Below are 24,122 nucleotides of genomic sequence, written 5' to 3' on the forward strand. Positions count from 1 at the left end.
TCTGGGGATTTTGGTGTTCCTCAAATTTTGGGTGTCAAATGAGTACCTTACTTCCCTTACCTAATTTCAGGCCTGCGTAAGATTCACTCTTTGTTCTCATCAAATGACCCACAGAAAAAGGAGAAGGAATTAAAACACATATAGAGTTTATGGTTTAATTCAGTAGATTTTTTTTTATTGAATCAGAATAAAAAGATTCCAGCTCAGCAATAATGGAAGGATAAATGCATTTCGCTCTAGGCATGGCCCCATGTCCACGGTGTGCAGGAAAACCAGCACCAGTGCCTCTGAGAGAGGAGATGAGAGGACGGCAGACTCTGGTGCTGGTCTCAGATTATTCAGGGTATCTCTGGATTTTAGATGGCCCCATGTCATCACAAGTGACAACAATAAACCCCTCTGTGGTGAAAACGCGGTAGTTGCAGGCAGGATATCTGGTGCCTTCAATGAGCTTGCAGACTGTCATTTTGAACTCGATTTCACTCAGGAAGCAGAGACCGGGGCCGTCGTTTTGGCAAGGCACCTTCCTGGGAGAATTGCAAACACTGTTGATATTTCGAGGCCTCTCATGGATGAAGAAATGCTCTTTTTTGCAGGTGTTGTTGGGTTCCTTGATGACTCTTTGTATGATCATGTGGTTGCAGTACCTTATCAGAATGTCACTCTGAGGGTAATCCACATGCAACTGCTCTAAAGTTGCTGCCGCTGCATCTTCATCCAGCTCATTTTCCCAGAATAGAAGCAGCAAGAAGATTATCACCATTAGTATCATCAGGGGTATGAGATCCTTCACATGTTTTGGCTTAATTCCTATAGAGGAAGAGAAGACAGCAAACATTGGAGAGTGATCAGATTCCACCAGCCCCATCCACTGACTTTCTCCCCTGTGCATGCCTGCTCAGTCACGTTCAACTCTTTGCGACCCCATGGACTGTAGCCCACCAGGCTTCTCTGTCCATGGAATTTTCCAGACAAGAATACTGGAATAGGTTGCCATTTTCTACTCCAGGGATCTTCCCGACCCAGGGACTTTCTCCCCTAGCCTTTGATATTTTAATAGGCTTCTCTCTGTTAATAAACACCATGCTAACCCTGCAATGTTCAGCTAGAGGTACAGCTCCCCAGGAAAGCCCTTTCTGATCATTTCAGCTCTCAGGCTGGCATTGATCAGTTCTCTAATTATTCCTGGGTTTTGGTGGTGGTGGTGGTGGTCTCCATAGCTTCTTAATAGTTGGTATCTCATCACCTGTTTCTCCTGAATCCATCAGAGTGCTTAATACAAAGCAGAACATACCGAAGCTATTAAAAGTACCCCATATCTGATTGTTTTATTACTATTACTAAACAACTTTCTCTCCCATAATTGTCTTAACCTTGATCCTACCCAATTCCATGTGCTTTTTTAGCACTGTCTACTGATCCTTTCCTCCCAATTCCTCCCCAACCTCTCCTTCTGTCGATCTTACTTCGTTTTGTGCTAGACCCTCTCACCTTTGGTTTTTGCTGTAGCTCTCATAGACAACATATCCTTGTGATCATGGAATTCAGAAAGTCCTTTGTGTCTCACTGTTCCCAGACAATAACTGGTAGGGAGCCAGCTGAGTGTGGGCAGGTCCAAGTGGAAGGAGCAGAAAGGGAGGCGCCTGTAGGAGGGGAGTGTGCTTGGCTGCCTTCAGGAAGAGAAGTTACTTTCAGAGGGACAGTTGGGGAAGGCAGGTCCTGTTTGTGTCCTCATTAAACAAGCAGTGACTTTTCAAAACACTTATTAAAGTCCTCAGTCTAGTTATTTTCCAAATTTTCATCAGTACTTACTACAAACCTGTGAAGTAGTTGTTATCTCCACTTCATTAATGAAGAAGTAAGTTGCAGAAAGTTTCAGGTAGAGATACGATATGGCAAAAATAATAAAAATCTCACCATCTCAATCCTTAAACCTTGAATTCCAGTTTCAGCAAATTTCATTCCCATGTGGTGTCCAGGACAGGGCAGAAACAATTCCCGGACATTAACATGAGTCTTGATAAAGCCCTAGGCTCTCAGAGAGCATGGTAATGATTTCTGAACTCTGCTGAACTTAGGAATCTCTGAGGCATTTTTAAATGCCACCTTGCGGCATTCTGCCTCAGTTAGTGTTGGGTAAAACCTGAGTGTTGAGTATATTAAGCGTTTCCCAGTGACTCTAATATGCAGCAAAATTTGAGAACAACTGAATTATAGTATACATTGGACACCTACATGGAAAATTAGTAGATAAGGGCTTAAGTAAAATAGTGGCTCAGGTATCGAGACAATAGAATTATTTTTGTTGCCAAAATCTTACAGTCTTTGATATAGGAATGGGAAAATGGACTTAATTTTGCTCTTTCTTGCTCTGAAATGATTTCTCTCTTGGAAAGACAGCTACACAGTCTCGTTTGTATGTATCTGTATATGTCTTTCTAAATGTCATGTCGAAAGCTATTTGGGGGTTAAAATTTGTCTAGGAGACAGTCCTGGAAAAGTCTTCAAAGAATGTGTCTCTTTCTATGCAATAAAAATAAAAGCATAATTCCAGACCATGAAGATGAACATGCAGGAGGTTTTTATTTACTTTCCCAAAATTTTCACTCTGGCTGTCCTTTCACAATTCAAACTGTCCTGTTTTGGTATGTGCTGCAAAAATGCCACAAAGATATAAGTGCATAATTAATTGTTTGTGAAATTTTCAATTAACAAATTTTGATTTGCACATCTTACAAAAACATTTCTGTTGTAGAAAAAGAACTCTATTTATTGTCACATGTTCACTGTTTCCTGCCAGGATTTCCAAGTTGCTAAAATATAGATGTGATACTAAGTTTACAGGCAAGGAATCAACTCTTGTTACAAAATTTATCCTCAACTAATGCAACTAGGCCTATCTCTTATTTCAGAGTATTACCCTTTCGCAATAGAGTTGAGGCTTGGTTTAAATGTTTTATAGTGCTGGCAGCCAAATGGAGAAAACATTTGTAATGCGTAAAACTAACCAAAGATTAACACCTAGACATAAGGAATTCCTTCTTTCAGTGGTTCAGTTCAGTCGCTCAGTCATGTCCAACTCTTTGCAACCCCATGGACTGCAGCACACCAGGTTTCCCTGTCCATTCCCAACTCCTGGAGCTTGCTCAGACTCATGTCCATCAAGTCGGTGATGCCATCCAACCATCTCATCCTCGGTCATCCCCTTCTCCTCCTGCCTTCAATCTTTCCCAGCATCAGGGTCTTTTCCAAGAAGTCAGTTCTTCGCATCAGGTGGCCAAAGTATTGGAGTTTCAGCTTCACCATCAGTCCTTCCAATGTATATTCAGGACTGATTTCCTTTATATCAACAATAAAAAGACACAAACACTCCAGAGGAGAAAAGATTGTCAAGAGTTATGAAAAGTCGATTTCAGAAGAGGAAGTCAATGCTTAACTGTGTTGGTAATCTAATAAATGGAAATTAACATAACCAAGATATAAGTGGTTTTTAACCACCAGATTATCAACAACTAGAATATCTAACATCAAGTGCTGGAAAAAATGTTAGTAGGCTTGAAAAATTGGTGTAGTGATATTGGAAAGTAATCTGGAAGTATTTGGTGAAATTATGAATGGGTATAATCTGAGACCGTGTAATCTTATCACGAGCATAGACTCCAACAGAGTTCTTCCAGATGGAATATGTGCAGGGATGTTCATCACAGCATGATAAGTGGCAGAAAAGAGCTAAAGGTAACTTAAATGTCCCGCATGACAGAAATGGACAGGTAGAGATGTTTTAGATACATAAAATAAAATAGTATAAAACAGCTTCAAATAATGCACTAGTTTTACAAATAGCAACATGTATGGAACTCCAAACATGGTGCTGTGTGAAAAGAAATCACTGCCAGTTGATTTAAATTGAAAACATGCATGCTCCAAAATAATATATTTTCCAAGGATATACAATATCTAAATAGGATGGAAGAATGTGGATTACATCCTCTAACAGATGCCCATGAGAATGAGAGAAATAGAAGCAAGGATAAGGGATAAAAAGGAAAAATAATAAAATTGAATAAAACCAGAGAGGCTGTAAACAGAATATGATCAACTTAGTTCTGAAGAGGGAAGGGAGGGAAGAAGAAAAGAGAGAAAGAAGGAAGGATGGAGATGGAGGGGGAAGAGGAGAAGAAGGAGGCAGGGAGGAAGAGCGGGGCAGGGAGGAGGAAGAGGGGAGAAAGAAGGGAAGGGATTATCAGATGATTGCGCTCAACCTAAAGTTCCCACCACTCTCCCTTTGCTAAGTCTCAGGTCTATCTCAGAAGACTGCAGGAGGCAGATAGTTGCTGGAAACTAATATCAGAGCCAGGATGTAAAACAACGTAAGTAATTCCTCTCATGACTCATCCTGTCAAATTAATAAGCTCTACTCCAGGACGACTAGAAACTGACCCACGTCCCACATTGTCTGTGACAAGGCAGTGGCCTCAAAGGGACAGTAGAGGAAGCAAGCACTTACTCTGGATGCCTTCAGCTGCCACATATGAAGTTTGGCTGTGTAGAGGCCACCAGTGGAGAGAACGCATGGAGGGAGAGAAATGCGCAAAGACCTCCAGCTGCTTCACCTCCCTCAGGAAACTGTGGAGCTTATTCATGTCCCACAGATATGGTTGGCTACCCTTGCAAGACTTCTGCAGTTGCCCAATGCCTCGCTCACCTTAAAGCCATGTAGCAGATTGTATTTCTCCCCAAAATGACCACAGTATATTTCTATCCCACAGTCTCTTCCAGAACCTTACCACTCCCTTAGCAAGATGTAGAGTCTCTGTCCTTTCCTGAGGATAAGGGTGGGCTTCTGTGCCTGCTCCCATCATGTAGCATCACGTGACCTCTCAGCCGAGGTCACAAGTTTCCACTGGGCCGTGGTTCTCCGAGGATGTTGACTCTGGGTGTCCTGCAGAAAGAAGTCTGACTGTTGAGACCACACGGGGGAGAGGCCATACAGCGAGGGAGATGCCCAGACTGCTCCACCCATTTCAGTTCCCTGTGCATGAAACCACAGACAGGACCTCAAGCAAGAACTGCCCAGTGAAGTTCAACTTCCAGATTTAGGATTGAATGAGTGTTGTTGTTTTTGGCCACCATGTGGGATGATCTGTAAAGCAGCAATTGACAGACAGACTAAAGGTCTCACCATTCTGCCAAATCTCCCCAAGCAAATCCAATTGCACCAACTTTTAGCAAATAGTACTATAGACACCACTGAAGTTTTCTTGGATATAGAGATGCCCAGGATGTTTTCCCCCACAGGATCCAAGAACGTTCCAGACAGACCTAGGCTCACTTGCTCTCCCCTGCAGAGGAAACGTGATGGAACAGACGTTTGGAGGTTGCTTTGACTTTCCCTGGGAGTATGGGAACCCTCCCTGGGCGCAGGGCCTCAGTTGTCACACAAACAATAATGCAAAACTAGTTTTTAAAATCTCCATCTGCTGTAAAACTATCAAAGTTCCCTTTTAACTCCCCCATCTCTCTCCATCTCTGACTTGAGAGCCTCGCTTCTCCATGGCGCCAGCTCTTCTGTGTCTCCTGGATTCCACCTGTCCCTCTGCCCCCACCTTCCCATCAGAACCTTGTAACCAAATCAAGACCCCTCCCAATGGATACATGTATATGTATGGCTGAGTCCCTTCACTGTTCACCTAAAACTATCACAGCTGTTAATTGGCTGTACCCCAATACAAAATTAAAAGTTTTTTTTTTAATAAACAATTAAATAAAAATTTGAGGTAAGTCTGATGAATCATATTTTTTTAATCTGGTTTCCCAGGTGGCGCTAGTGGTAAAGAACCCGCCTACCACTGCTGCAGACATCAGAGACACAGGTTCCTTCCCTGGGAGAAGGGTAAGGAAACCCACTCTGGTATTCTTGCCATAGACAGAGGAGCCTGGAGTGCTATAGTCCATAGGGTCACAAAGAGGTGGACATGACTGAAACGACTTAGCACGCACGCATGGGTAATTTACAATATTGTGCTCGTTACTGCTGTACACCAAAGTGATTCAGTTATACACATGTACACATTCCTTTTTACATTCTTTTCCATTAAGTCTGATGAATTAAATGAAAAGTTATGTAATAAAATACAAAGTATGATTTCATTTTTGCGAAAACAAATATGTTCTTGAATGTTCTTCAAAAATGCCTGGCAAGATATCAGGGGGGGGAAGAAAAGACCCTTCCTGATAATTGATTCACTTAAAAAATCAGTGCAGTATTGTAAGTAACAAATATTTTTCTGCTTAACAGGTATAGATCTTATTCTACAAACTTAGGCAAGAAAATTTGCATCACTTTATTGCTTCTATATCAAATTAAAGTTAATTCTAAGTCTTCTGTCCTACTAATCTGGGGAGAAATTCAACGTGGTTGTTATGGTTTTTTTCCTCCCAGGGATCCAGGGACATCTAGAAACATCTATCAGCCAATAGCACTAACCAAGAGACAAACATGCTTATCAACTTCCCTTTAAAAACTCCTTGAGTACAGGGCTCACACTCAGAATTCTTGACTCATGGTTGTGCCAAGACTTAGTTTCCTCAGTCACTGTTTATACAGGATTTTTGTCACCTACTATAAGGAAATTTTATCATTCACATGTTATTTGTCTACCTGTGCCAGACACTATTTTAGACACTTGGGACATATCAGTGAAAAGACAAAGATCACTATTCCCCTCTGAGTCTGAATCAATCCTTAATGTGAAAATTTATAATTAAAATATAAGAACTGTACATTATTTCAGGGTAGCCAAATATCTTTCATGTAATAAAGGAAAGTTCTTCTTTAGAGAAGAAGAATAACCAATACAAACCTAGACAGCATATTAAAAATCAAAGGCATCCCTTTGCCGACAAAGGTCTATATAGTCAAAGCTATGGTTTTCCCAGTAGTCATGTATGGACATGAGAGTTGGACCATTAAGAAGGCTGAGCGCTGAAAAATTGATGCTTTCTAATTGTAGTGCTGGAGAAGACTCTTGAGAGTCCTTTGGACTGCAAGGAGATCCAATCAGTCAATCCTAAAGGAAATCAGTCCTGGATATTCATTGGAAGAACTGATGCTGAAGCTGAAACTCCAATAGTTTGGCCACCTGATGTGAAGAGCCGACTCATTGGAAAAGACCCTGATGCTGGGAGGGATTGAAGGAAAAGGAGAAGAAAGCAGCAGAGGATGAAATGGTTAAATAGCATCACTGACTCAATGGACATAAATTTGAGCAAGCTCCGGGAGATGGTGAAGGACAGGGAAGCCTGGTATGCTGCAGTTCATGGGATTCCAAAGAGTTGGACACAACTTAGTAACTAAACAAGAACAATAACTAATGGAAATGAAAAGAATGACAAAATCAGTGGGAGCTGATAAGAGCCACATTAGTGACAAATTCGCACCCCATCCGTATCTGTTCTAGCTGTGTTTTCTGTATAGGTTGGGGGTCTCCTGCCTGGGGTGTTTGCTCTGGCCACCTCCTCCGCCGGATCCCCGATGTCTGTCCGTCACAGATGTTGTGCTCACTCACTCTCCTTCCTTCAAGTCTGCCAGTGAGGCTCACGCAGACCAACCCACCTGAAATTCTAGCCCACACATGCCTGACCCACACTTACATGTTCTACTTTTTTCTTTTCTATTTCATTTATACCCTCTAATATATTATGTAATTTACATTTTTACTTTGATTGTTGTTATGATCTGTTTGCTGCCACTTACAAGTAGGCTCCATGTCAGGAGTACTCTGAACAAGCTCCCCTCAGGAAGGAAAACATTTCCAACTCCTTGGCCCCTCCCCTGGATTTGACTCACAACCGTTAAAAGATTGTGTTGTGGAGTAGCACCAAGGGCTGGTGCTTAAATGCCCTCCAATAAAGAACCCGGGAAGCTTGTCTCAGGAGTGCTAAGAACGGAGTGATGGATGAAGGAGGCATGAGGACAGGAGGAAACTTTTTGCTCACCTTACTGACTGGATGAGCTTAAGCCGCTGTGTGTATGTTCTAAACCATTCTGGACTCTGGAAGCTCAGAATTCCTGTGGATTCTGAGGAATTGTCTGTACAGAGTGGGGCCTTGGGGCCAATGCCCTTGGAGACTGTTTACAGTACTGTATTTGTCTTTGACAAATGAAGTTTATTGAAAGAAAAACAGTTTATTATACTCAAATACATACATATTTATATATAGCCCTTGGACCTACTGATAGGGGAAGGAGATCAAAGATATATAAGTATCAGTCCTGAATATTCGTTGGAAGGACTGAAGCTGAAACTCCGATACTTTGACCACCTGATGAAAAGAACTGACTCACTGGAAATGACCCTGATGCTGGGAAAGATTGAAGGCAGGTGGAGAAGGGGACGACAGAGGATGAGCTGGCTGGATGGCATCACTGTCTCGATGGACATGAGTTTGAGCAGGCTTCGGGAGTTGTTGATGGACAGGGAAGCCTGGCGTGCTGCAGTCCAGCATGCAAAGAGTAGGACACGACTGAGCGACTGAATTGAACTGAACTGAACTGAACTGAACTGATATATATATAGAGAGAGATGTAAGCTTTAGAAGAAAACTTTTGAACAACTTATTATAATTAATATATTTGTTAGAATATATTTATTGATTCTAAATACTCTTAATCAGCCAAGGCCCTCTCCTATTCCAAGTATCCTTTTTGGAATATCCTTTATTATTTTTGTTAGCTTATGTGCAAATCCCTAGACTTTGTGTAAGTCCTAATACACAACTTGTTTTGAGGGAAAAAAAGAGTCTAAAAAGATCACCTTTACACACTTCCCAAATGGCTGCTAATGACAGAAAGATCAAAGTAATAGTAGTCTAAACAAAATGAATGTTTATTTCTTGTGTAAATAAACTGAAGTCATTCAGTCATGTCTGACTCTTTGTGACCCATGGACTGTAGTTGGCCCAGCTCCTATAGGATTTTCCAGGCAAGATACTGGACTGGGTTGTAATTTCCTGACCCAGGGATCGAACCTGGGTCTCCCACATTTCAGGCAGACTCTTTACCGTCTGAGCCACCAGGAGAAAGCCTTAGGTAGTTAGCCTACAATTGGTGAGGTGTTCCAAAATGGTGGTTCTTCTCTCTCATTGTGTGGGTTCTGCGTCATGGTCCAGAAGGCTGCCCTGTCACAACTTTCCAGTCTGCAGTCCAGCCAGCCAGCAGGGAGAAGAAAGGCAGGGAAGGGGCTTGCACTGCCTTCTGAGGACACATCCCAAAGTCTGGCACACTATTTCCAGTTATATCTCATCAGCAATAGCTTGGTCAGACCCAACTGCAAGGGACACTGGGAAACTTAGGGTTTATTCTGGGTGGGCATGTGCCCAGCTAAAATTCTGGCTCCCTATTACTACAAGAGAAGGAGAGGAGAAACACTGGAAGGACTTCCCTGACGGTTCAGTGGTTAAGACTCCATGCTCACAATGCAGGGAGCACGAGTTCAATCCCTAGCTGGGAAACTAATATCCCACATGCCACCTAATGTGAGCAAAACACCAAACAAAAACCACCGGAGGGCCACCTTGCCTTCAGGCAAATGTCCTTCTGTAAAATGTTAATGAGTGGACTTCAAGAAAAAAGTTTCACGATCTAAAGTTAGAGGAAACACTGTTCATTATATCCCTTCCTTTGCAGTCACGAGATTCACAGAGCGTGAGGTTCTGAGAAGCTCAGCATTAGAGAAGCTTGACTAGTTTCATTTAATTCAAGATTTTTCAAATTGATTTGAACTTGGAGCTTTATTTGAGGGACACTACTATTAACAGTCAAAGGAACAGGGTTCTGTGAAAGATCACTTGGGGAAAAAGTGCATGGGATGAGGAGACATAGATGGCAAGCTAGGAGCCAGGCATCTGAGTGGTAACAAAGGAAGTAATAAGCCAAAGGGAATGTAACCTAAATAGATCCAATATTTTAGATTTGGGAGATTGCCCTCCCTTGTATAGCAACAATCCAAGCTCCATGCTTCATCACTATTAGAATTCTAGTTCTCTTCTGCAACTGTTCAAGATCTCTGCGGAGCGCTTTAATCTCGTGTGCAAAACAGATGCTCCGGTTTTCCTCTTGGTTCATCCCTGGCTTCTCAAAGTGCTTCTCCATGGGGCTGCAGAGGTTTCTGGCCTGTTTCACCCTTCTCCCAAAGCCTGGACACAGACCTGCCCTATATTCACTAATACACAGAAAACACAAGGATATGGAGTTTAACAGACTTCCTTAACATTTTTAATTACAAAAGAGAAAAAATACCTTAACCCTGATTCGTACATCTGCTAGTCCTGCCATCCATCAGCAGGCTCTTCACCAGGTGTCCTTTTCCAATTGTCCTTTTCCTTGGCCACTCTGATATGGGGTATGCTTACTCCCCTCATCACCCCATACTTTATACGTCCTCTTTCTCAAATGCTGGGCCTCCATGCCTATTCACAGCAGTGACCACAGAGTTTCAAAGGAGCTCGGCCTGAGGGGTGCTCATTACTCCATAAGAAGAGGCAAGGGGCCCCCTTGAAGATGTATCTTCTGAGTACTTTACCATAAAACTGAGGAAACACAAATTGCCCATGCCAAAGAATGGGGATGGAAGGAAGGTGGGGAGCATATTGTGGAAGGGGATGACCTCACAGTCAGTCCTCAACCACTCCTTAATCTATCACTTCCTGGCTCCCACAGATTAAAAAAAAAAGAGGTGCAGGTGGTGGTTTCTAAGTGAAACCCATCAGAGTCCCTTGGCTACTGATGAAAAATACAGAAACCTGGGCTTTACCCTAGACCCATAGAATCAAAATCTCTGGAGATGAGGCCCTGGATTCTGCATGTGTAATTAGTAGCCCATCTCTGGTGATTATAATGCTCCCTGATATTTAAGTACACCACACTAGATGAGCCTCGAGTTGGTAAATAGCATCATAATTTGTAGAGTGGCACCCACCCCACAATTAAGCTGAGTTTTCCATTATGATGTGGATTACTCAACACCCTAATAGGAAACCATGATGTCTAGGTCACTTTTCCTCATTCAGAGCTTCCACAAGGCACAAGGGTATGTACTTGTCTCACATCACACGACTCAGCCCACTCCTCAGAATGCTTGCTTCTTCCCTGGATCCTGGGAAGACCTATGTCACAAACAGACCATTGGAGGGAAAAGGATTTGTCTGTATTTCTCAGTTATAGGCCTTAACTACTCATGTTCAAGACAGTTCATAGGGATCCTAGAGATAAACTGGAGAGATCTGAGTTCTACCAGGGAGGGAGAGTCCAGGGTCAGGCAGGGAGGAAGGGAGTAGTAAGAACATGTGTGTGTGCCTTGGAAGTGAGGGTGACTGGCAGAGAAAGAGTTGTGAATACCTTGAATTTAGGAAGCTTGCTTAAAGCCGAAAGTACTCCTCACCCCCACCCTCCACCATTCTCTAGTTCTCTCTCCCTATTTCTTCATCACCCAGATGTCCACCTTTTAACACTACTCTTAAGACAGAAGGTGGAAAGTACTTCTGAGTTGGGATCTGTTTTCTTTCTTCACAGTTCATTTTCACCAAGCAGCCCTCCCAAACCATTTTCACCTACTACGCTGATGTGGACAACAGTCAGATGATAGATAGCTCAAGCTTCTTTCTAACCTTGGAAGTGGAGCTTGCAATTTCTGCTGGTTCCCACAAACTCTCAGGCATTTGACATAAGCCCACCTATCAAGCAATATCTCTTGACTGCCAAGCAAAGGGCATGGGACTTTATCAGTTCCTCCAGGAATTTTATGAATTAACAACTTTCATCTTATCCTTGAGTGCCATACAAAGCTTTCCTCCCAGCTTCCTGTACACAACTTAGCAGTAGTGACTACTATGTGGTGTGGCAGAGAATGTATTTTGCTTTCTCTCCCCCATGCAGTGTGCTTCTGGAGAGCCCGAACAATGTACTTGCTTGCTCTAGCACACTGCCTGGTACTCACAGGAGGTCAAAAAACGTTATGGAATGGATGAAAGATTTCAGATCTTTTTCTTCTTCTGTATCACTTCTCAGAGTCACAGTTCCTTCGTCTCTAAAATAGAGGTGGTAGAAAAGAATAAAGGAAGAATTTGACTATAAGGTCAACAAAGGTTGTCCGGCCTCTCCAGACGTTCTTGTGCAATAAGACTCTTTCCACATCACTCATTATTAGAGAAATGCAAATCAAAACCACAATGAGGTACCATTTCACGCCAGTCAGAATAGCTGCTATCCAAAAGTCTATAAGCAATAAATGCTGGAGAGGGTGTGGAGAAAAGGGAACCCTCTTACACTGTTGGTGGGAAGCAAACTAGTACAGCCACTATGGAGAAGAGTGTGGAGATTCCTTAAAAAACTGGAAATAGAACTGCCATATGACCCAGCAATCCCACTGCTGGGCATACACACCGAGGAAACCAGAACTGAAAGAGACATGTGTACCCCAATGTTCATCGCAGCACTGTTTATAATAGCCAGGACATGGAAACAACCTAGGTGTCCATTGGCAGTCAAATGGATAAGAAAGCTGTGGTACATATACACCATGGAATATTACTCAGCCATTAAAAAGAATACATTTGAATCAGTTCTAATGAGATGGATGAAGCTGGAGCCCATTATACAGAGTGAAGTAAGCCAGAAAGAAAAACACCAATACAGTATATTAACACATATATATAGAATTTAGAAAGATGGTAACAATAACTCTATATGCAAGACAGAAAAAGAGACACAGATGTATAGAACAGACTTTTGGACTCTGTGGGAGAAGGCGAGGGTGGGATGATCTGAGAGAATAGCATTGAAACATGAATATTATCAATTGTGAAACAGATCTCCAGTCCAGGTTTGATGCATGAGACAAGTGCTCAGGGCTGGTGCACTAGGATGACCCAGAGGGATAGGATGGGGAGGGAGCTGGGACGGGGGTTCAGGATGGGAAACACATGTAAATCCATGGCTGATTCATGTCAATGTATGGCAAAAACCACGACAATATTGTAAAGTAATTAGTTTCCAACTAATATAAATAAATGGGGGCGGGGGGCAAGCAGGACAAGCATGCTAAAAAAAAAAAAAAAAAAGACTCTTTCCATAAATCTCAAGCACTGTGACTTCAAAGAAGAAAGCAAGCAAAATAAATCAAGAAGAAAAGAGGGGGGTGGGGTGGTGGAAGAGATACGAACAGCCTCCTCTGAACGATAAATGTATGAACCACAGGGTATGGAGGGATGCAGAAAGCGGACCGTACAAAGTATATTCCTCAAGTCATCCTCCACAGTCCTATTGACCTTTCAGTGGGTAGTGTGGCTGAGCGGTTTAAGGCGCTGGATTAAGGTTCCAGTCTCTTCGGGGGCGTGGGTTTGAATCCTACTGCTGCCAAGTGTTTGAACACTTACTTTTGCAAATAATGGCCCTGAAAGCTATTCTCTTAAGATGAGGATTCTCTGGCCACCACTTCTATTTCACTCCACACTGGGGGAGTAGCCACGTGTTTTCTGCCTCCCGGGCTGGAGTCAGGGTGCTACACGTGAGTGTGTGCTCAGTGTTCGACTCCATGCGCCATGTGCGCCTCCTCTTTCCTGTCTGGAGTCTCCTCCAGGCAAGAATACTGGAGGGGATCTTCCCAATCCAGGGATCAAACCTGCATCGTTTACAGTCTCCTGCATTGGCAGGCAGGATCTTTACCACGAGCGCCACCTGAGGAGTCAGGGTGAGCTATGCAGAAATAGGGGGCTAGATCCCGGGCAACAGTCCCAAAAGTGGGGAGCAGAACTCTGATTCAGAAGTGAGATGGAATAGCCTGTGAAATGGCTTAGGGAATTGGCATTCTGGCATAAATATATCTCCCTAAGTCAAAAACACTATTGCCAAAAAAAAAAAGGAATGAAGCCACCCCTATTCTGGAAGGGTTGATTGACTACCTTCAGCAACCGCAAAGCTGTTTCCCAGGTAAGCTGTTACTGGCAGGATTCAAGCCAGGAGGAATACAGGAAGGCGTTCATTCAATACCTTCACAAGCCTCTGGGCCCTCTGCCAGCTGCCCTCCCACTACCTCACCCGTCTCCATCCAGGTGAGTTAGACTGGAGCTTGCCTATGTCCAAAAACAAGCTGCTGCTGATTTGGGCAGGACATGTCCTGAGTCAGAGGCTATCAACCTCTCAGCCTTGCAGCTACAGCCCCAGGCTATGCACACAGGCAGTGGGAGGGACTGTGCTCCCTTGGGGGCAAACCAATTTTTTTTTTGTGGTAATTTTACTTGCATTCCTGAAATGACAGCCACCAAGTGGTAGGCCAGGGGAGGTCAGGTTGAGGGGAGATTGCCCTAACTGAATCTAATTGCTACTTGGTAAGCCTTTCTGTTTCCCACTTCTGAGAAAGTTTTGACCATAATGTACCTGACTCCTCATGTGTGTCCCCAGGCTGAGCCCTGAACAGTTTCCTTTGAGTCCACATTGAGGAAGGAGCATTAACCCATCTTTCCTCTACAGCACCTTCAAGCACATTCATACCTTTCCTACCACTCCCATTTCTGTTGTCCTCTTGGGAGTCAATTTCAGTTTCCCTGAAAATCAGATAAGATTCCTTCAAATGATGATTTCCTGACCCCAATCATTATTAAGGCCTAAAAGAACCCAGATGCAATTTTTTTTTAAAGTGAAAGTGAAGTCACTCAGTCGTGTCTGACTCTTTTCGACCCCATGGACTGTAGCCTACCAGGCTCCTCTGTCCATGGGATTTTCCAGGCAAGAGTGCTGGAGTGGGTTGCCGTTTCCTTCTCCACATTATAAATAAATAAACAAAACCAAAAATAAAGCCAACCACCAACAAAAAGAAAAAGAAAAACACCCTCCCTTTTCAGAGGCCTCCAGCTAGAGCAAAATGAGCAGTGGCCTGGGAGTCATGAAAGCTGTGTTCCTCTCTTTACACTGGCTTTGCCACTCAATAGTTCTGTGACCCTGAGCTTAATTCCACGGGCCTCACTGACCTCCTCTGAAGTGGCTGGGAGCTGGCAGAGTTGGCAGAATGCATTAGAGAAAAACAATGAACAACTTTAGAGTTGATAAAACACATTCATCCGTAAACCTCCCTGATGTGGGGCTCTGGGCTTGCTTATTAGAAAGCTGACACAGGGGTTCTCCATGGCTTTGTTGTGAGCCCTACTATACCGCAGTAATTTTTTGAAAACACAAATTTAGTTCTGTGCCTGTGCTCTCCACCACCCCCCGCCCCCCGACCTAAACTGTATCAGTGACTTTTCTTAAGTCTTAAAATAATGACCATAGTCCTTACCTCTGCCTACCAGGCCACGCAAAGGCGCCTCACCCCAAACCACTGTCCCTGTCTCCCTAACCCTCCTTAAACTCCCCTTTTTAGATCCCTGAACTCATCAGGGTTCCTCTCAACTCAAGATTTTAACATCTAGTTCCTGCATATGTTCCTTATTCCATTCGCCTCTCCCCATTCTCCTTTCCTTAGGCCAGCCTGCCCAGAAGCCCCAGCCGAAATGAACAGTCTCTGTTTTGCTTGCATCATACTCGTACTTTTCCTTTATGGTCTTTATCACTAATATATTAAATTAACTGTAATTCTCAGTTTTTGAAAAATTATTTGATTGTTTCATGAGGGTAGAAACCACATCTGTCTGGTTCCCTGAAGTAACCTCTGTTCCAAGCACAGAGCCTGGAATAATGCAAATGTTCAGCAAATGTTTGCTCAATAAATACTCTTTAAATACGGACTTAATGGAAAAATCCAAGAGTGAATGTCCTAAAAGAACCAGATTTCACCCTTAAAAATAGTAACAAAAGGCTATTCTTGACAAAATTTAACAGTCCGTTTTGAGGCTTTTTGGTGGGACCCTGTAGCCCCATATGGACATAAGATCAGAAAGATTAATAAAAGAAAAGAAAAATGTTGATTCACCTCTACCTGAAGATTTTAAATCTTTGATTGTCACTCTGAACCTTCACCTTTAGTTAAAGAAACTACTCAAGAGTTTTGCTAATGGGTGCTAGCTCTATTTTCTGCTTTCCCTGTATATCCATGGGATGCCATGTACTTTAATAAGTAGTTCAAGCTTAACCCCACCAACACCATCTCCCCGGACAGTAATATAACTTTTTCCCTTGTAAGATACACCTTCATATAACGCACACGGAAGATTCAGCAAAAAGTAAAGAGGTCCTTGAAAATTAATTTTTAATCTGAAAGCTACTGTTGTTTAGTCACTGAGTCACGTCTGACTCTTTGTGACTCTGTGGACAGCAGTGCTCCAGGCTTCCCTGTCCTTCACTATCTCCCAGAGTTTGCTCAAACTCATGTCCATTGAGTCGGTGATGCCATCCAAACTTCTCATCCTCTGTTGCCCCCTTCTCCTCCTGCCCTCAATTTTTCCAGCATCAGGGTCTCTTCCAATGAGTCGGCTCTCTGCATCAGGTGGCCAGAGTGTTAGTGCTTCAGCTTCAGTGTCCCTCCTTCCAGTGAATACTCAGGGTTGATTTCTTTTAGAATTGATTGGTTTGTGTGGATCACAACAAACTGGAAAATTCTTAAAGAAATGGGAATACCAGACCACCTTACCTGCCACCTGAGAAACCCATGTGCAGGTCAAGAAGCAACAGTTAGAACTGGACATGGAATAATGGACTGGTTCAAAATTTGGAAAGAAGTACGACAACAATGTATACTGTCACCCTGCTTATTTAACTTAGATGCAGAGTACATCATGCGAAATGCCAGGCTGGATGAATCATAAGCTGGGATCAAGATTGCAGGGAGAAACATCAACAACCTCAGATATGTAGATAATACCCCTCTAATGGCAGAAAACAGAGGAACCAAAATGTCTCTTGATAAAGGTGAAAGAGGAGAGTGAAAAAGCTAGCTTAAAATTCAACATTCAAAAAACTAAGATCGTGGCATCTGGTCCCATCACTTCATGGGACGTAGATGCGGAAAAAGTAGAAGCAGTGACAGATTTTCTTTTCTTGGGCTCCAAAATCACTGAGGATGGTGACTACAGCTGTGAAATTAAAAGACACTTGCTCCTTGGAAGGAAAGCTGTGACAAACCTAGACAACATATTAAAAAGCAGAGATATCACTTCGCCAACAAATGTCGGTATAGTCAAAGCAATGGTTTTTCCAGGAGTCATGTACGGATGTGAGAGTTGGACCATAAAGAAGCCCAAGCACCTGAAGAAATGATGCTTTCGAATTGATGCTTTCAAATTGTGGTGCTAGAGAAGACTCTTGAGAGTCCCCTGGACTGTAGGTTTTTGGACTGCAGTAGGATTTTAGACTGCAAGGAGATTAAATCAATCATCTCCAAGACCCTAATGGAAAAACTCATGGTAATATTTGGTCTGTCCACAAGGGGGCAGATTTCAACTGGTGGTCATAGCCCCTGAGAACAGGCACTTTGCCTATTAATACCTATCTTGAGAGCATCAACAGGTTTTCACTTCTTGTTTTAAATACTTCTCCCAGCATTCTCCCTACATGTGAGCACTGTTTCCTTGACTCACAGTCACAGATCGCTTATCATGAAACCTGGTCAAGTGAAGTTGATAAAATCCCATTGGATTATACAGCTTCTTTTCTTTCGTTTTTCTCATCATCTGCAATCTCCCTTTTATGGACTTTTGTTCTTATTAAGTCCATTATTTTACAGACTCTAACAGAATGGCCCTGCTAAATTCAACCCTACAGTGTGACTTCAAAACACCATGTGGTTCAGAATTTGCCCAAGCAGCTCTATACTTCAGCAACTCTGCCTGGGGAGAGCTTGCTACAGAAGTCGGTGGCACTGAGGCACAGTTTACAGCTGTGAGGGCCTCCTTTGTGCCTTTCTTTATGTCCAGTTGGGAGAACCTTTCAACGCTTCTGGAAAGCATTTGCTGGTCCATACTGTGACCGAGGAGAGCTGCCAAAGAATATATTTCAGAAAGCCCGCTCTCAGGCTTTCTTAGAAGATGGCACATACATAGGATACCCGACACTGCAAGAGCCCTCTGTTCAAGCTCCCCAAACCTCCATGCTCCTTATTCCCTTCGGCATCCAGAATCAGGGATTCCTTTTTCTTTTTTAAAATATTCTTTAATGTGGGCCACTTTTTAAGTTTTTATTGAATTTGTTATAATATTGCTTCTGTTTTATGTTTTGGGTTCTTTTTTTTTTTTTTTTGGCCCCGAGGCATGTGGGAATTTTGCTACCTGACCAGGGATTGGACCACCATCCCTTGCATTGGGGCTGCAAGGTCTTAACCAGGGACTGCCATGGAAGTCCCCAGGGATTCCTTTTTGATTTAAAATAATTCACACAGGGAATTCCCTGGTGATCTGGCAGTTAGGATCTTGCTCTGTGGTTAAAAATAAATAAAATAAAACAATTCACACACTTTATTAAACAAATATTTCTTGAGTATCTATTAGATGCTAAGAACTGTTCCAGCCTCTGGAATAGGAGACTTTGGCAGTGAAAACAACAAATACAATGCCCTGTCCTCACGGAGCTTCCGTTCTAGTGGTTGAGGAAGGAGAATTAAACAACAGCAGGAGCACCAGCAAAAGTTAGGTGCTGGTCCGTGCAAAGAATGTAGTTAAAGTAGAGACAAAGGAGCGGAGAGCAAAGGGGGTGGGTAGGGGGTGGGTGCTATTTCATACAGAGGTCGCTCTGATAACATCTGAGCAGAGATCTTAAAAGCAGGATTGAGCCATGCAGATATGAAGGAAATAAGATTCAAAGCAGAGAGAAGAGCATTTGCAAAGGCACTGGGGTGGGTATTTCTGAGAACCACTATAGGCTAATGTGGCTGGAACACAGCTGACAATGGGAGAGACAGTGGGAGATGAGGGCAAAAAAGTGAGAGGAGTCTGAGAAATGGCAGAGTCATGTAGAGATTTTTGAAGTCATGGCAAGGAGTTTTGATAAAATGTGAAATGAAACAGAGATGCATCAAAGGATTTTAAGCAGAGCAATGATTTGCTCTCTCCTAGGTTTTAATCCCCTTCATGGATCGCAGCTGTGTCATGGTGAGGGGGCTTGCATAACTTAATAAAGCTATGAACCATGCTCTGCAGGACCACCCTAGATGGACGGGTCATAGTGAAGAGTTTCAACAAATCATGGTCCACTGGAGGAGGAAATGGCAACCCACTCCAGTATTCTTGCCTGGAGATCTACATGAACAGTTTGAAAAGGCAAAAAGATATGACACCAGAAGATGAGCCCCCCACCCCCAGGTTGGAATGTGTCCAATATGCTACTGGGATGAGATGGCTAAATAGCGTCACCAACTCAATGGATATGAATTTGAGCAAACTCCAGGAGATAGTGGAGGACAGAGAAGCCTGGCGTGCTGCAGTCCATAGGGTCACAAAGAGTCGGACATAACATAGCAATTGAAAAACAACAACAAAGGTTTTAATAGGCTCGTTCTCTCTGTTAACACAAGTTCGTGTGCCTGACTCACCATGAGGTGAAACAAACTGAAATGTGGGAGTTTGGAGCAAGAGAAAAGTTTATTGCAGGGCCATGGAAGGAGACGAGGTGGCTCAGACTCTAAATTGTCTAAGCTCCAGAAGGGTTTCAGGAAAGCATTTTTGGTTTTGACCACACAGTGCAGTATATGGGATCTTAGTTCCCTGACCAGGGACTGAACCGTGATCCCTGAGTGAAAGCATGGAATCTTAACTACTGGACCATGAGGGAAGTTCCTAAACAAAGCATTTTTAAAAGCCAGGTGAGGGAAAGAGTCATAGGGTATGTGATCAGCTCTTGCACATTTCTCTAACTGGCTGATGGTGAGGGAACAGGCATTGTCATAGGGGTTAACAGTATCAGTCCTTAGGCTCCAGGAGGCTGGGGTCTATGTGCCCATGGTCATCGAGTAGTTAACATCTTCCATTTGGTTGGGGCGGGGGTGGTTCATAACTGTAAAACAACTCTGAAAATACTATGCATCAAATACTGTTATCTAGGTACTTCATAGAAGAGTTCAGGCAGAGAATATGAGAGAAGGCATGTTCTGGGAAGGCCCCATAGGGTCCTTGTTGTTTACATCTATACTGCATTGAGAGTATACACAAGGGCCAACCAGAGAGGCCTGCTGATGGGCTATTGTAACAGCACAGGGGCGAGGTGGTGGTGCCTTGGAGTACATAGGTGGTGGAGGTGGTGAAAAATGTTTAGACTCTGGAAATATTCTAAAGGTACAGACAATATTATTTGTTACAGGGTTGAATATAGGTTACAAGAGAAAGCACTAAACAATGATTCCAAGATCATTTGTTTTACAGTTCTTCCAAATGTCTTAAGAGGTACTAGAAGTTAAATACTCAGGAAAATAATTAAGAGTGAAGTAAAAATTACTTATGGTTTCTAGGTCTTGTTCATCAGGTGAGTCAGAGTGCATCTGACTGAAATAAGGGGATGTGAACACTGCATATCCAGCAGATGGGGAACGAGGAGGATGAAGGTCATGAACTGAGAGTCTAGCCCTTGTGTAGAGGATGAGAGTTACCACCCCTCCCTCCCGATATCCCAGAGAAAAGATTGTACTCAGAACTAAACTTAAGGAGTGAAGAGGAAGTACCAGCTGGAAAAGGGTGATTCTGAGGCAGGTGGAATGGATGCAGGACGCCTAGTTGCTAGGATACTGGGCGCTGTCTCTAGCTGTGGCCTGTAGAGCAACTAGGTAGCATCTGTAACTCCCAGGCCAACCTTAATTACATTTGAAGATCTGTTATGAAATGACCATCCTCAAAGACTTTGGTTTAATTGGTTTGGGGTTGGACCCCCAGTGAATGATGAAACAGATTTACAGGTTGAGGCTAATTTGCAGGCATGTATGAGCACCCCTGTCAAGAAGTTCCTTCCCAGGGTGCTACTCTACCAGAAACTCCCACACGCCTACTAACACACCCAAGGGCCCTGGAATGTTAGGTTTGAATGAGGGAGGGAGTCCAGGCTTTCTGGGACAAGACGCGTGGTCACACTTGTTGAGCTGTGGCGGCCCCATTACCCAGTATGGGCCACAGGCTTACCGCCTAGGAAAATTTCCACCTCCCTAAGTTCTGAAGGAACACTTCCTGTTTAATAACAAGACTACAAAAGAGAAATGATATTTGACGTTAGAAATAATAATTTTGTAGAAGATATTTTATGTGAAATATGCTTAATAACATCTGGCATTTATCCTCGTGATTTAAGAACACAACAAGGAGTATTTGTCTAAAGATATGTTTAAATCTGCAATAGTGGAGTATAAAATGGTGCTCCTTACTGTAATATTAGCTACATAGGGTGCTTGTTTAACGTGATGGTGTTTAACATCAACAAATCAGAGGCTTTATGGGAGGCAGACAAGGGAAAAGACAGCTGACTAGGAAAGGGAAAAAAAAAGAAGCGGGGCTCGTCCGGGATTTGAACCCGGGACCTCTCGCACCCTAAGCGAGAATCATACCCCTAGACCAACGAGCCACACGTTTTACCTTTCCTCTTTCAAACTTTAGTAAAGAAACTTTTAGCCACGTCTACAGTTGGTTGTAAAAATCTTCTTTTGCTAACTATGGACGTGGGTGACACCTAGTGGAAGAATAAATCAGTGCACTCTCGTCCACATTACGGATTGCTATTCCACAGATCGTTTTTAAGAAAAAAATTCAGGATCAACAAAAAATAATTGCGCCCCATGTTTTCGCTTCTGAGTGAGCCAAATACGCTGCGGGAACGAAGGTAGGCAATTGCATTAGGGGCAGTCACAGGCCGAGGGGTGATCCTGTGATACTGGGGAGGGGAGTGGACCCGCGTTGCTGAAACCATCTGTCTTCGGTCCGCTGCGGGCGGGAGACTGGGGCCCAAGTGGGAGGCTTCTTCAGGCTTCGGCACATTACTGACTGGTTCCTGGGCTCGGTTAGGCTGGGACTTTTCTGGCTCTCCCTTTTAAGCTATGGAACTCACCGCCTGGCGAGCTTCTGCGTCTCCTCTAGGAAGATCCAGGCGCTTTCTCGCCGCAGGACCCCAGACTCAGCATCTTAAGGACCGAAAGCTCTCGCCGTGTGGCGCCTTCCACGGAAAGCATCCCCAAGACCCGGGAGGGCCGACTCTCCCGGGCGACCAGAGTTTGCCCCGCCCAGGCAGGCGCTAGGTACCCGTTAGAGCTAACAAAGGTTGTCCGGCCTCTCGAGGCGCTCTTGTGCAATAAGAGTCTTCCCATAAATCTCAAGCACTCTGGCTTCAAAGAAAGCAAATCAGATCAGAAAGAAAGCGGCGGGCGGGGCTGGGTAGATACAAAGGGCCTCCCCAAATGATAAATATGTGAATCACTGGGTGTGGAGGGACTGGGAGGAGAGAGGATCATACATAGTATGATCCGAGATTCATTCTGTAGGTAGCGTGGCCGAGCGGTCTAAGGCGCTGGATTAAGGCTCCAGTCTCTTCGGGGGCGTGGGTTCGAATCCCACCGCTGCCACGTGGTTTTTGAAACCATGCAGATCAAACATCCTTGACTCCGCTGATCCTGCCACTTTAACAGGTTCTTGACTTTCATCCCTACTGTTAGTGCTTGATAGACAATCTGGACGTGCCCAGTTTTGTGCTTTGGACGAGATGGTTGAATGGCATCACCGACTAAACGGAATGCAAGCTCCGGGAGGCGGTGAAGGACAGAGAAACCCGGTGTGCTACTGTCCATGGGGTCGCAAACAGTCGGACACGACTGAGCGTCTGAACAACGATCATTCTAATTCCTCCGATAGAGATGACCTTACTCTACGTGAGTGTTGTTTTTTGGTTTTTGTTTGTTTGCTTGTTTTTTAACAGGAGTGTGGAGTAGGAGAAAGAGAAAAAAAAAGAAGACATCACAGTATGTGATACTGCATAAAAACTCTTTTAAAGGATAATGTATCACACACGCTTAAAATGGTGATTATGTTAGTACATTTCAGACCCGCGTTCCTTCAGGGGCAGGAAAAGCAGTTTGTGTTTAGCACTATTTGAAGTTGCCAAGCAGTTTTGTTACAGCCAAACGCTCTGGGAAACAAACTCACTCAGGACAGCCTGGATCGTGAAGTGCAGTTTATTACATGGCGGGTCCCAGGCAGAGCTTCCTCCTTAGCCAAGGACCCCTACCGACTTGGTGACAACCTTTTATACAAAGTGTACGTGCCCAAGCCCACATCTCCAAATTCTCTAAAGTCCACTCTGGACAATGTTAGTAAGAGATACAATCAGGTTACATCCATAAATTTACATTCTAAAGCTATCTGGACATAGAGTTCAGTCTACATCAATAACTATTATTAAGATTACATAGTGGTACAGATCACCAGCCCAGGCTGGATGCATGAGACAAGTGCTCAGGGCTGGTGCACTGGGAAGACCCAGAGGGATGGGATGGGGAGGGAGGCGGGAGGGGGGATCGGGATGGGGAACACATGTAAATCCATGGCTGATTCATGTCAATGTATGGCAAAAACTACTACAATAATGTAAAGTAATTAGCCTCCAACTAATAAAAACAAATGGAAAAAAATAAAACTCTTAAGGTAAAAAAAAAAAAAAAGATTACATAGTGGACATTGCGTACCTTCTGGCTCCGGGAGGTCTAGGTACGGGGTCTGCCTGGTCTGGTTTTTATCCGCCAGGGAGGCCTGCTTGGCTGTTGGTATTTCATCTCTATGGCTCCCCAGGTATGCAGTCCAAAGTCCGCCGAGAGTGTAAGGTGGAGTTCCTGTTCTTTTAAAAAATGGAGTCAGTCCAGTCAGGGCAACCTCCTCCTTTCCTTCTTCAGTTTCCCATACACTATTTTATTTACTGAACGGGATCCCTGGCGCTAGGCCTGGAAAGGGAACGTGTGACCATTTCCATTTTCACAGCAGATGCACTGCGAGGTCTAGAAACTTAGGCTCTCGGAGCTGCCACGTCAGCCTGCCAGCCAGGAGAGTGGGGAATCGCATCATCAGACAGAATTCAAAAACAACTCGTAGTTCTCCGTAACTTTACCATTTCTCATCCCTAAGGGTCCTCTGCCGCAACTTTTCAAAGCAGAGTAGAGAGAACAAAATGCGATAGCACATATATT

At 43.7% G+C, this 24,122-nt stretch overlaps 1 protein-coding gene and 2 non-coding genes across 4 annotated transcripts; 1 reads left to right on the forward strand and 2 right to left on the reverse strand.

Moving 5' to 3' along the window:
* Positions 1-208: 208 nt before the first annotated feature.
* On the reverse strand, positions 209-23,963 carry RNASE12 (ribonuclease A family member 12 (inactive)). Of its 2 annotated transcripts, XM_061157677.1 has the most exons (5): positions 23,628-23,963; positions 11,997-12,086; positions 4,788-4,942; positions 1,492-1,670; positions 209-810 (listed from the first exon to the last, which is right to left on the reverse strand). In XM_061157677.1, the coding sequence occupies exons 4-5, from the start codon at positions 1,523-1,525 to the stop codon at positions 335-337; spliced, it is 510 nt and encodes a 169-aa protein (XP_061013660.1). In that variant the 5' UTR covers positions 1,526-1,670; positions 4,788-4,942; positions 11,997-12,086; positions 23,628-23,963; the 3' UTR covers positions 209-334. The 2 variants fall into 2 exon arrangements, 1 of the variants encoding a protein (XP_061013660.1); XR_009695160.1 differs by lacking the exons at positions 209-810; positions 1,492-1,670 and adding an exon at positions 2,518-4,106.
* Positions 21,449-21,520, reverse strand: TRNAP-AGG (transfer RNA proline (anticodon AGG)). The gene has a single exon. It is a non-coding gene; the product is annotated as a tRNA-Pro (tRNA).
* On the forward strand, positions 22,430-22,511 carry TRNAL-AAG (transfer RNA leucine (anticodon AAG)). The gene has a single exon. It is a non-coding gene; the product is annotated as a tRNA-Leu (tRNA).
* Positions 23,964-24,122: the final 159 nt, after the last annotated feature.

The sequence above is a fragment of the Dama dama genome, chromosome 12 (genome assembly GCF_033118175.1).
Source record: "Dama dama isolate Ldn47 chromosome 12, ASM3311817v1, whole genome shotgun sequence".
Lineage (NCBI taxonomy): Eukaryota > Metazoa > Chordata > Mammalia > Artiodactyla > Cervidae > Dama > Dama dama.

What these genes read in the sequence shown, in the direction of transcription:
- RNASE12 (XM_061157677.1), bottom strand. Translation starts at nt 1,525, where the DNA reads ATGTTGTCTATGAGAGCTACAGCAAAAACCAAAG. An exon ending in AGCTACAGCAAAAACCAAAG is followed by an intron (nt 811 to 1,491) that starts GTGAGAGGGTCT and finishes CTTCCTCTATAG; the next exon opens with GAATTAAGCCAAAACATGTG.